This window comes from Mobula birostris, chromosome 7, assembly GCF_030028105.1.
Source record: "Mobula birostris isolate sMobBir1 chromosome 7, sMobBir1.hap1, whole genome shotgun sequence".
In the NCBI taxonomy this organism is placed as follows: Eukaryota; Metazoa; Chordata; class Chondrichthyes; order Myliobatiformes; family Myliobatidae; genus Mobula; species Mobula birostris.
The window spans coordinates 52,869,868-52,883,642 of NC_092376.1; the positions used below are offsets into that span (position 1 = coordinate 52,869,868).

Below are 13,775 nucleotides of genomic sequence, written 5' to 3' on the forward strand. Positions count from 1 at the left end.
TTACTCAGAAAAGACTACAATGACCATGAAGCCTTGCGCGGGCACCAGTGCGCATGCGTGACCTGCACATGCATGTACCAGCCGATTTTTTTTCTGCAAATCGTTTTTGGCAATTCTGTTCAGGGGGAGGGGTTAATCATGACCAGAATATAGGTGATAAATGGCTAATACACTCAATTTCGTTTCTAAAAGGGTTTATCTAACGAATTTAATATTAAACACACAGCGCATATTTTCCTCGCATGAATATAGTGATAGGTCAATTATCAGGGGAGGACAGGGGAGCTTGAAGTAAGTGTTGAACGAACTTCCAGTAGAAGTGGTTGAGGCAGGTTCGATAATATCATTTAAAGAAAAATTGGATAGGTATATGGACAGGAAAGGAATGGAGGGTTATGGGCTGAGTGCAGGTCGGTGGGACAAGGTGAGAGTAGCGTTCGGCACGGACTAGAAGTTGCGAGATCGCCTGTTTCCATGCTGTAATTGTTATATGGTTATATAAGTAAGTCAATAGCATCATAACATTTTAAGTAACATTTGGATATTAAACAAACAGTGCATATTTTCCCCATATGAACATATAAAATCATTGCAACTCACCAATATCGCTGAATCAGTGGGAGCCCTGGGCTTGTTTTCCTGCAACAAGACGGTCCTATTGAGGGGTGATGGGAGACAGCGATACTCAAAGGGGGTTCTTTATGTCCAGTCTATTCCGCAATTTGGTTTTCGTTGCATTCATTGCAGAAAACTCCGCTTCGCAGAAAAATGTTGGAAATGAAAGCAACATTTCAGTGCTTTCGTGCCTATCTCAGGATATTTAGCCTTGACTTTGACCCAGAATGCCAGCAGAGGTGTTATATCAAACATACTTTTCAGCCCGCCGTCATTTGCAAGCTCGAGGAATTGATCTCCTTCCTGCGCTGACATGGATGACGCGTGCCTAATGACCTCGCGTGCGTTCAAGCTCAACAGTGGGCGTGTCAGGGTATGAGGAAAGGTACAGTTGACTCCTATCGCCAAATCATATCGTTTCCTCGCGGCCCGGTAGCACATGTTTTGCGGCCCGGTGGTTGGGGACCGCTGCTCTAAAGGAATTGCATCCCATGAGACCTTTGCACTACATTTTGAATCTTTTCTGTTCAGTGTGGTTTGCATGTGTGATATCTGATACAGATACTGATGATATCAGTTGACTGCTTACATTGCAGTTAGTTTTTGTTATGTAGATTTTTCAGTGAAGTGCTTAATGTTCAGGTTTACTTACCAGTTCTCAGATATTTGAAAAATAGTTTTAAAAATACATTTACATTACAAAAGCTTAATTACTAAAAGAGTAAACAGAATGTGCTACATACATACAGATCTTGATAATGATAGTAACTGTAACAGTGCATAAAATCTGTTTCTAAAATTTATCAGCATAACTTACATGGATGAAGTGCAATGCATACTAAATTCAATATAACTTGACAGTGTTTGCATGTTTCACATATTGGGCTGTATCTAGAGCAACAAGAAGGTTCTGTCCCACTGAATACAGATAAAATAGAGCAGGTTTTACAGTATATTATTTATGATTATCTTTTATTTTAGCACCAATTTCTGTCTGATTATTGAATCTGTGCCCAGCATGATGCCAATTTAAACAAATCCCTTCTATCAGTTGCATATGATCCATATTGTATAGTCAAAGAGAGGAAGTGGAAATTCGAGGAATATTGCAAGATATTTGAAAATTACAAGCAAGTTGTGGAAAAATTGGGAGCCAAGCAGTTAGCGCAACACTATTAGAGCTCAGTTGTCAAAGTTCGGAGTTCAAATCCGGCATCCTCTGTAAGGGGTTTGTACAGCCTCCCCATGGAATGTGTGCGTTTTCTCCTGACGCACCGATTTCATCCCACAGTCCAAAGATGTACCAATGGCAAGTTCATTGGTCATTATAAATTATCCCATTATTAGGTTAGGATTAAATCAGGGGTTGCTGGCAGCCTGGGCCAGAGAGGTCTATTCCACGCTATATCTCTAAATAAATCAATGATTTCGTGCAATGCTAAACAAGGAGTGTGATGGAATTTCTCCATATGGAAAAAACACTGAATATTTACCTTCAAGCTCTTAATTTATAACCTTCCCTTCATTTTTCATTTCTTCCCAAGGACCCTAATGCTTGTATCATTAATTTACTGCCTTATCTTCCTGAAGGCAAGAAGTGGTTGCCTTCTTGCTCATTCCTCAACCAGTACTTCCATCCTCCGCACCCTGTCAAATATTGATGGCCCTTTGTAATCACATCAGAAACTTACAATGGCTATTTTATAGAATATGTTGTGGAGGTAATGAAAATTATACCCTCAAGCATCTTGTTTTAAACTATGGTATTAATGAATAGAATACTTCAAAGAGGACTGTATTAATCTATTATTTTAATCTGACAACTAAATAGCATATTTAAACAAACAGTGGGGTGCCCATCTTTGGTCATGTTCATGAAAGACATTACAACAAAACATACTCTGTAACATCACACTTCTGCATTAACAGGTAAGAAATTGAAAAACAAACACATTCCTGAGGCCATGTATGGTGAAACTATTTGAAAACATTTCCTTTCCAGCAAATGACAATCACTGAATGGAATGAACTGACCTAATTCAGATAAATTATAATTAAAATAATACAACTTTAGTTAAATAGAGACACTAACATATTTTAGAGGATTTGTACTAGAATGCCTCATTTTTATAGGCAGTAAGCAATTTGAATCAATAGGATGCTCAACACATAAAAAATAAATCTTCTGCTCCTATTTCAAATTTGGAGTTTCATGCTTTGAAAAATCATTAAAAAAAAAGCAAACTACTGATTTCTCAAGAATAAAGCTGCTCCGCAAAGAATCCATTGATCCCGGCTGACCCCACAGGGAACATCTACATTTATGACTACTTGATCTCGTTCAGCACTGGTGTAGACAGGTAAGGAGATGCATTCTTCAGGAGAGTATGGCCCGATAGCATCCTACAAAAAAAAAGTTTCAAGCTGAACAAAGCCAAAAACAACTGCCACAATAAAGAAGCTACACAGTCTTCTGAAATTCCGCAGGCAACTTATGGGTGTCTGGGCCAGAAAAATAAAATAGCAACTAACAATTTGATCAAAACAGGAAATATGAAGGCAAACAAACAATGAACAGTCTTGGACAGCTTGTCCTTCTGTGCGACAACTTTCTGATAAACTCTCAGGATATGAAAGGCCTTCATGGAAAGCTAACTTCCCCATCTTTGCAGATAAACATTTCTAAAAAGCAACTGTATATTAATAGGAAGTAGTATGACAGGTTATTCAGCAGAGGAGGGAGAGGAAACCTTTGAAATTTGTTTAGATTTTGTTTTGTTCTTGTTTGATGCATTGGCAAATATACAAGGTGCATACAAAATCTTATTTTCATTTTTAGACCCTGTTTTCCCAGCAATGCAAATGAAGACATTAGACATTTTTAAAATCTATCATTCAAATACATCATATATTTTGTTTAGAAATCCACAATTTGCTAAATGGCATTTCTTTTTCCCCTGGATTGTTTTCCCGGAGTATTACCATTCAATCGTTTCTGTAACAACCAACAAAGTAGATATTTTATCTTTCAAAAATGTACGTAACCTCAGTTTGTCACAAACAATCCATAAGGCAAAAGGAATTTCCTAGCCTGGATCAGTGGTGATTGAAAGGTCAAGACTGTAAATGGAAAGCATTAAGTTTTAGGACTGTTTCTAAATCCTTTTACCTGCCTGACAAAAGTATTTGCAAAATCACATTTCTCTTTTCTACACAGTTCATGTGTTGGGAAGTTTAACTGGTGGCTTCTGGACTTTATCATTTTTAACACAGAGCTGTAAATCAGAGGAAAGCTGGCACAGGAGTTAAGATGAAAGTTGAAATCAGCAACAGTGGGAAGATTCTCCATGAAAAAAAATTAAATGGGGACTTCAGTTCAGCAAAGAAATAAACATGGAATTTGGTAGATAAATATACAATAAGAACTCTAAAGGAGCCAGAAATGATGGGAGGGATTGAGGTAGAGTGAGAAACTAGAGTAGCACCAGACAATGGAAGTGAAACCAATATCACGGTAGATAAATGCTTTGGATGGAAGAGGTTACTGTTAACATTATTAACTGTAAGTTAATACTTATTAGGATAATGGGGGGGGGGGGGCTACTTCCGTTCTTTTTACTTCCAGTGTGCTTTGTATATAGTGTTCCCGCCATGCTGTATGGGCTGTGAAAGCCTCTGTATATACAGAACGGTTTTGATGTTCGAGATAAAGCTGTTTCTTTGGGCATGAAGTTGTCGAGTGTGCCTTTTTCAAAGTAGAAGTTACTACATATTTTTGGCGATGAGGTGAACTGGTTTTTTGGACATGTTGGCACGTTTCAAACTGGAATAGCAGTGCCGATAAGGGGCCTCACGTTTAGATGGCTACGTTTGGGACTATCGTTGAATTTGTGGAGTTAATGGAGGACTGGCCGGAGTATGAGGAAAGGTTGGGACACCTTTTCTGTGCTAATGGAATTACTGAGGAGGCTAAGAAATGCTCTATTCTCCTGACTGCGTGTAGGGCAAAGACTTACAAGCTAATAAGGAATTTAGCCACACTGCGGAAACCAGGGGACATTCCATATGACAAACTGGTCAAGCTCGCGGGGAACCACTACAATCCAAGACCTTCTGTGATACTTGAACGGTTTAAGTTTCACAGCCATTTTAGGAAGCCAGGTCAGTCTGTGGCCAATTTCGTGCCGAGCTTCGGCAGCTGTCAGAGCATTGTGATTTCGGAGCGGTGTTGAAAGACATGCTCCGTGACAGATTGGTATGCCGCATTAATAATGACGACATACAACGCCGCCTGCTGGGGGAAACCCCACCATTGACATTCAAGACAGCCTTAGAGATTGCCCAAGGCATGGAGATGGCTGCTAATAATGTCAAGGATAGCCAGAAAGGACATGGGGGGTCACAGTCGGCAGCAGTGCGCCAAGTCAGGAGGGAGACTGGTAAACAGGCAAAGCGGGTGGAACGTTTCCAGTGTGGAGGGATGCACTATACAAATGATTGCAAGTTCAAAGACACTGTCTGCCATGCTTGTAGTAAAAGGGAGATTTAGCTAAAAAGTGCAACAGTTCAAAGGGTAAGATTAAGCCTGGGCAGGGGAAAGCTCAACAGGCTCGGGCAGCCAGACACCATTTAGAGGAAGCAGATGAAGAGACAGCGTGTGCCTACAACATGTTTGGAGCGGAAACAGATGAGGAACCACCTAAACCATATTATGCGACAGTCACTGTCAGGGAAAAGGGCATTAAGTTTCAGATAGATTCAGGGGCTACGGCATGGATCATTAGTGTGGAGACCTACAGGAGGACATGGGGGTCCAACCTTCCTCCCGTTAGACCGTCAAAGCTCAAACTTAGGACCTATATGGGGCAGCCCATACCTCATTTAGGGGTGTTATATGTGGACATTTCAGCCAGGGGTCAGAAGGCTGAAGCCAGGCTAGTGATAGCTAAGGGCAGGGGGCCCAGTCTTTTGGGTCGTGACTGGCTTCACAAAATCCTGCTAAACTGGCATGAAATTAAGTATGCACACACGACGGGGGACATTCTGCAGCGGTACAGTGACATTTTCAGGGACGAGCTGGGCACACTGAAGGGCGTGACAGTGAAACTCCATGTCGACCCTGAGGCTACACCACGTTTTTTTAAGCCCAGGTCGATGCCCTACGCCATGAAAGGCAAAGTCGAGGAGGAGATGGAACGTCTACAGAGGCTGGGCATTATTGAGCCCAACTGGTTTTCAAGGTGGGCGGCTCCCTTTGTTCCAGTTTTGAAGGCAGATAAAATGGTGAGGATATATGGGGATTATTAGTTTACGGTGAATCAGGTCTCTAGGCTGGAGGAGTACCCATTGCCACGGGTGGATGACCTGTTTGCGACCCTGTCAGGGGGTAAGCTGTTCACAGAGCTGGACATGAGCCACGCCTACCAACAGCTGCTGCTCGACGAGGATTCAAAGGAGTACGTCACAATCAACACTCAAGGGATTATTCAAATACAATTGCCTGGTGTTTGGAATGGCGTCCAGCCCTGCCATTTCCCAAAGGACAATGGACACTTTGCTGCAGAGGATTCCACATGTAGCAGTGTACCTTGATGATATTTTGATCACGGGGGCTACAGAGGTGGAGCATCTGGCTAATTTAGAACGGGTGCTGAAGAGGCTCTCAGACGCAGGGCTGTGATTGAAATGTGGAAAATGAGTGTTCCTGGCATCGAGTGTGACTTACCTGAGACACAAGATCACAGCTGAGGGGCTTTGCCCTGTGGAGGACAAAGTGAGAGCTATTAAGGAGGCCCCAAGCCCTAAGACCGTCACGGATCTCAGATCATTTTTGGGCATGGTGAATTATTATGGCAAGTTTCTTCCTGACCTCGCAAGGGTTTTGACCCCACTGTATAAGCTGCTTCACAATGACACTAAGTGGCAGTGGGGTGAAGAGCAGGAGAAAGCTTTCAAGGAAGTGAAAGAACTCCTCCAGTCAGCAAAGCTGCTAGTTCACTATGACCCAGACAAGGAGATCACCCTTGCATGTGATGCCTCGCCCTACGGAGTCAGGGCAGTTCTCTCACATGTAATGGAGGACCGTTCAGAGAAGCCTGTTGATTTTGCTTCACATACCCTGACAGTTGCTGAGAAGGGATATTCACAGCTAGACAAAGAAGGTCTGGCCATTGTTTTTGTGGTCAAATGCTTTCATCAGTACCTTTATGGACGCGTATTTACAATTTATACCATAAACCACTGATGAGCCTGTTCAGTGAGACTAGATGCATCCCACCGCTAGCCTCAGCCAGGATACAGTGTTGGGCTCTTACATTGTCAGCCTACCAGTACACTACAGTGCACAGAGTGGGTGGGGAATAATGCAAACGTCGATGCACTGAGTCAACTACCTTTACCTGAGACACCTGTTACTACATATGTGCCTCCAGAGACTGTGTTTTCATTGGAGAGGCTGTCAGAGACACCTGTAAAGGTGACCTAGATCAAGCAGTGGACAGAGAGAGACCCAGTCCTGTTCCAAGTTAATACTTTTCTTTTACAAGGTTGGCCCAGTGTCGTGGAAGGAGAGGAAATTAAGCTTTATGCCAAACGCAAGACAGAACTGAGTCTGCAGGATAGCTGCATTTTCTGGGGGGCAAGGGTCATCGTGCCTCCCCCTGGCCATTCACAGATTGTGGAGGAAATTCATGAGATTCATCCAGGGGTGTCTCGAATGAAAAGCCTTGCAAGATCCTACGTTTGGTGGCCAAGAATGGATCAGGATCTGGAGAACAAGATAAAATCATGCATGCAATGTCAGACAAATCAGAATATGCCACCACCAGCTCCTTTGCACCCATGGGAGTGGCCAGACCACCCCTGATCTAAGGTACATTTGGACTTTGCTGGCCCTTTTATGGGGCAGATGTTTCTTGTAATGGTAGATGCGCATTCTAAATGGATCAAAGCTCACATCATGCGCAACATCACAGCCCCCTCAACCACAGACAAACTCAGAAAAGTATTTGCAGTCCACGGGTTGCCTGACACTCTGGTCACTGATAATGGCCCGACGTTCACCAGTGAGCTATTCAGTGAGTTCATGCAGCAGAATGGCATTCATCACATTCGGACAGCCCCTTTCCAACCAGCCTCAAATGGTTTGGCTGAGCGAGCTGTTCAGACAGTGAAGGAAGACCTGAAGCAGATGACAGGGGACTCTCTTAGCATTCAGCTTTCATGTTTCCTGTTTAAATACCACCTCACACCACAGACTACGACTGCCCGCACTCCAGCAGAGATGCTGATGGGGCATAGGCACAAGTCAAGATTGGACCTGTTGTACCTGGACATGAAGGAAAAAGTGGAGAGAAAACAGGAAAAGCAGAAGGAGGGACATGATCAACATGCGCAAGAGAGACAGTTAAAACCAGATGACAATGTCTATGTGAGAAACAATCAGCAATGGCTGCCTGGGGTTATTCTTAAGCAGAGTGGTCCCGTCTCCTATGTTGTTAAGTTGACTGATGGGCGTGTTTTCCGCAGACATCAGGACCACATGCGTCTGTGTCATGATATCGGCTCAGAGGCAGACAGTTCCATGGAGTTTCCATTTGTGAGACAGCCTACAGTGGAAGCATGTCCACCAGTGACTTTGCCAGAGGGAGAGATGCTGGCAGAGGGGTTGGGGTCCCCTGAGGAGGATGGACATTTTCACACAGACACACAGACCCCTCTCATGCCCCCAAAACCGGACCCACCCAAAACACCCTCACAGCACACTCGCAAACCTCCTGACAGACTGAATCTTTGACGGGACAGTTTTTTTTGGTTGTTGTTAGATTGAATGTTGAATCTGTCACGTTTTCCAGATGTTTTGTATTGATAAACTGTTGCTAAGATACTAGTATAAGTTTTCAGGGGTACGCAAGTTAATAACACCACTGTTTTTATTTCCTAGTTTTTACATTTGGGGAATGCTGGATTTAAAAGGGGGAGAAGTGTTATAATGTGAGCATTATCAAAAGTAAGTTAATACTAATTAGGATGGTGGGGGGGTTTTACTTCCATTCTTTTTACTTCCGGAGTGCTCTGTATGTCGTGTTCCTGCCGTGCCGTACGGGTTAGAAAAGACTCTGTCTATACGTAACAGTTTTGACGTTCGAGATAAAGTTGTTTCTTCGGGCATGAAGTTGTCAAGTGTGCCTTTTTCAGAGTAGAAGTTACCACAGTTACTTTGAACGATTGCACCTGAAATGGCACCTGTTTCCCCATGGTTCTTCTGTGTAAATTATTTTTAAAAGCCATATTGTATGCATTGGATACTAATTGCTTCTAGTTCAATTAGTGACCATAGAGCATTGGCACTTCCAGGTGCAATTCATCTAATGGAGCTGATGTCTGCCTGATGAAATCTCAAGTCACACCACCACATTTCTTCTGCTGTCAGCAGAAATTGAAACTTTGGGAGAAAGATGGGTGGGGAGTGGGAAGCAACAAGTATATGCTCAAAAAATATCTATAAACAAACTGGAGCACACTGTCCAGGGTTCAGGAATGTGTTAGCAGTTATAGGGTCGTCTTGTTACAACAAACCTCGAAGAAAGCCTCATTCAATAGCAAGTAAGTGAAATAGTTCACATATTTGCCATTTCACTGACTCACAGCCTATTTAAAAAAATCTATTCAGAGCTACATTCAGCAATTACAGATCACTTGAACAATCTGTACCTTACGAATTTATTGGGCCACTTCATCAGACACATAGGGGACACTCAGGACGTGTCAAACACACAAGATCATTTGACTTTTTGGTGTCTCCATGGCAGCCTTTCCTGCAGCCCCACTCTGACTGCTTTGTAAGCTGTTAAACTCCGAAACACCTTCAACTCATCAATATGTAAAGATACAGCGCCTATGTTATCAGCATTAAACTTCCATTGTAGCGTATTACTTTTGTCTTGACTACACTCAATAACTAAACTACCTGGGTAATCAATCTACTATTTCAGTACTCTCTGGGTGAATACCTTTACTCTTATCTACAAGTCATTGTTTGGAACTCTGAGTCCTGGTTCTATTCACTTTAACCAAGGGAAATACCAGGTCTGCATCTATTTGTACATGTCATTGAGACCACTTCACATTCTGTTAAGAAAGTGTCTTCATAGAACAAATGGCCGTCCCAGGAATCAATCTGGTGATCATATGCTTCATCTTCTCTATTGCAAGGGCATCTTTCCTTAGGCAGAGAGGCTAGACCTCCCTATCTAAGAAAAGACGCCCTTACAATAGAGAAGACTCCATATGTGGTCAAAGTGGGCTCAATGCAATACATGTAGGATGCCACTTCTTGCACCAGGTTCTCCTCCAATGACGAACAACATCCAAATGGTCTTTCCTCAGTGGTCACTGTATCTGCATGGTAACCTTTTATGATGCATCTACAAGGACACTCAGGTCCCAGCAAAGCCCAACTCTTTTCCATTTCACACAATTTGTAAAGAATATCTACTTTTTCTAACAAAATAGATGACTTCACATTACTCCATGTTATATTCAATTTGCCATATTCTTGCTTTTTCATTTAACCTAACTATATCCCCTCAGCTCCTATTGCCCTGAAGTTATTCACCATACTTGGATCTACTGTATCTAGTACTTGGTGTCCTCATTGGAATTATTGATAGAGAACAAACAATTGATATATTATTAACATTTAAAAGCCATCTAGGTAAGTGCCTAGGTAAAAGAGGTTTAAGAGACTTGAGCCAACCGCAAGCAGATGTGACTAGCTCTCTGAAATAGGAAATTAGATTCAACATTGGCTTCAAAAGAGAAGCCAGAGTGGTAATAGATCAATGCCTCTCTAGATTGGAGTTCATAACAAGTGGTGTGCTGTAGGGATTGGTGCTGGGCTCTTTACTTTATGTCATCTATATTAATGATTTGGATAATAATGTGGTAAACCGGATCAGCAAACTTGCAGATGACACCAAGAGCAGAGACGTAGTAGACAGCAAGATTATAAAAGCTTACAGTGGGATCTAGACCAGCTGTAAATATGGGCTGAAAAATGTCAGTCGGAATTAAATGCAGACAAGTGTCAGGAGTGCACTTTGGGAGGACTTGCACAGTGAACAGTAGGGCACTAAGCAGCACAATAAAATAAAAGATCTGGGAATACACATCTATAATTCCTTGAGAATGGTGTCACAGGTACATAGATAGGATCATAAATATCGAGTTTTTGGCACCTTGGCCTTTATAAATCAGAGAACTGAGTACAGGAGTTGGAATGTTATGTTGAAGTTGGTGAGGCCCAATTTGGAATGTTGTGTGCAGTTCTGGTCACCTACTTACAGGAAAGATATCAATAAGACTGAAAGAGTACACAGAAAATTTACAAGGATGGTGTCAGCACTTGAGGACCTGAGTTGTAGGGAAAAGTTGAATAGGTTAGGGCTTTTTCCCCTGGAGTATAGGAGAATGAGGGAAGATAGGACAGAGGTATACAAAATTATAATGGGTATCAAAAGGGTAAATGCAAGTAGGCTGTTTTCCACTGAGGTTGGATGTGTCTAGAATTAGAGGTCACAGGTTAAGGGTGAAACAGTTAAGGAGAACCTGATGGCGCGAGTGTGGTACAAGCCGCCAGGGAAAGTGGTGCACGCGGGTTCAGTTGCAACATTTAAGAGAAGTTTAGATAAGTGCATAGATGGGAAGGGTTCGGAAGCCTGTGGTCCAGGTATGTGAATCAATGGGATTAAACAGAATAACAGGTTGTCATGGACTTGATGGGCTGAAGGGTCTGTGCCGTAGTGCTCTATGACACTATGAAGATAGATATCTAATGAAGATTGCTATTCATTAGAGAAATGTCAGTTGACAGTCAACTTTATTCAATACAAAATTTTTCAAAGTGCCCCCTACTTGCTATAGATGTCATTAGTTGTCATTATGAGCCTTGAGAGTATCACTGATTCAGAATACTTCTGTGAGAATTATTCATAAAGACCCCATACCCAGAAAGCAAAAGGAGATTTGGTTGGTTGCAAGATTGTGCTTATTGTGACTTAAAATCCAGCTCAGCCTCAACTAATTTTTACAGGTGATTCACTTGATCAATAAGGATCCCTCAAAAACTGACAGCCTGAGCATTAGCTGAAAACATTTATGGGATCTTCTTGTGTATACCTCGGCTAATATATTCTAAATGTACTTAATTCAGGTTTAGTAATGGAGGACTATGAAAAAAAGGAGAAGATGGCGGCGCGACGCAGTGCGCGCGGCCTCTCTGGTGAATGATATCTGCAATCTGTCAAGTAGGGGACCGTGCACAATTCTGATTTGATGGAGACAGACTTGAGAGTACAGAGGAACATCTGGAGAAGCTTCTGAAATGCCCGCTTTGCTGCCGCTGCTACTGTGTGGTAACCGGAATCTCCAGAGCAGGAGGCCCCGAATCCTCGGTTTTGCTTGTTTCGGCGGCTGGGGCTAGGTCGAAGGCACTCGGCAGAGGATGGCGCTCGGGAGGCTGTATCAGAGGGGCTGGTTGGAGGCTCGAAGTTTCCGGATGGACGGACTCAGTGTCGGCTGTGGTCAGGTGCTTCCAATGCATCGGCAAGTTGTCAGTGCCTGGAGGTTTATGGCAGGGAGTTTCTCTCTTTTGCCGCTGCTATTGGGGACTCGGGAGTCAATCAGGACTTGAGACTTTTTTTAAACCGTGCCCGTGGTCTGTTCTTTATCAAACTATGGTATTGCTTTGCACTGCTGTACCTATATGTTATAATTATGTGGTTCTGTCAGTGTTAGTCTTTGGTTTGTCCTGTTTTTCTGTGATATCACTCTGGAGGAACATTGTATCATTTCTTAATGCATGTATGCATTTCTAAATGACAATAAAAGAGGACTGAGTGCTCTCATAATCTAATCTAATAGCAGATGAACTGAGTAAGTATTTTGCATCAGCCTTCACTGTGGAAGACACAAGCAGTATGGTAGAAGTTCCAGGTATCAGAGGCATGAAGTGTGTGAAGATACCATAACCAGACAGAAGGATTTTGGGAAACTGAAAGGTCTGAAGGTAGATAAATCACCTGGACCAGATGGTGTACACTCCAGAGTGCCGAAAGAGGTGGCTGAAGAAATCTGGGAGGCATTAGTAATGATCTTTCAAGAATCACTAGATTATAGAATAGTTCTGGAAGAGTGGAAAATTGCAAGTGTCACTCCACTCTTCAAGAAAGGAGACAGGCAGAGAAAGGAAACTATAGGCCAGTTAGTCTGACCTCAGTGGTTGGGAAGATGTTGGACTCGATTATTAAGGATAACTTCGAGGCACATGATAAAAAAGGCTGTAATCAACATGGTTTCCTCAAGGGAAAATCATGCCTGACAAATCTGTTGGAATTCTTTGAAGAAGTAACAAGCAGAATAGACAAAGGACAATCGGTTCATGTTGTGTAGTTAGATATTCAGAAGGCCTTTGACAAGGTGCCACACATGAGGCTGCTTAACAACCTCCAGCCCATGTACTAGAGAAACAATTCTAGCATGGATAAAGCAGTGGCTGATGGCAGGAAGCAGAGTGGGAATAAAGGGAGACCATTCTGGTTGACTGCCAGAGACTAGTGGTGTTCCACAGGGGTCTGTGCTAGGACCAATTCTTTTTACATTATATATCAATGATTTGGATGATGGAAATGGTGGCTTTGTTGCAAAGTTTGCAGACCATACGAAGGTAGGTGGAGGAGCAGGTAGTTTGGAGGAAGTAGAGAGGCCACAGGAAAACAGATGGATTAGGAGAAATGGGCAAACAAATGGCAGATGGAATACATTGACGGGAAGTATATGATCGTGCACTCCTTTTAGAACGGAGACGAGGAGGAACTTCTTTAGGCAAAGGATGGTGACTCTGTGGAATTCTTTGTCACAGGCAGCTGTGGAGTCCAAGGCTTTGTGCATATTTAAGGCACAGATGTTGATAGATTCTTGATTAGTCAAGGCATGAAGGGATACGGGGAGAATACAGGAGATTGAGGCTGAGGGGAAAATTGGATCAACCATGATGAAATGGCAGAGCAGACATGATGGGCCAAATAGCCTAATTCTGCTTTATATCTTATGGTCTTAATTGACTGTAGTCACTTTAAGGTGTTATATTATAGTTAAAAGCA

At 42.6% G+C, this 13,775-nt stretch overlaps 1 protein-coding gene across 7 annotated transcripts in view; it reads right to left on the reverse strand.

The window, feature by feature from the left end:
- Positions 1–2,418: 2,418 nt before the first annotated feature.
- The window catches only part of dync2h1 (dynein cytoplasmic 2 heavy chain 1), a 474,884-nt gene continuing 463,527 nt past the window's right edge, over positions 2,419–13,775 (reverse strand). For all 7 annotated transcript variants that reach the window (XM_072263133.1, XM_072263132.1, XM_072263135.1 and 4 more), the window contains one exon: positions 2,419–3,018. In XM_072263133.1, the coding sequence (XP_072119234.1) occupies positions 2,860–3,018 (159 nt within the window). In that variant the 3' untranslated portion in view covers positions 2,419–2,859. The remainder of the gene's footprint in view (positions 3,019–13,775) is intronic.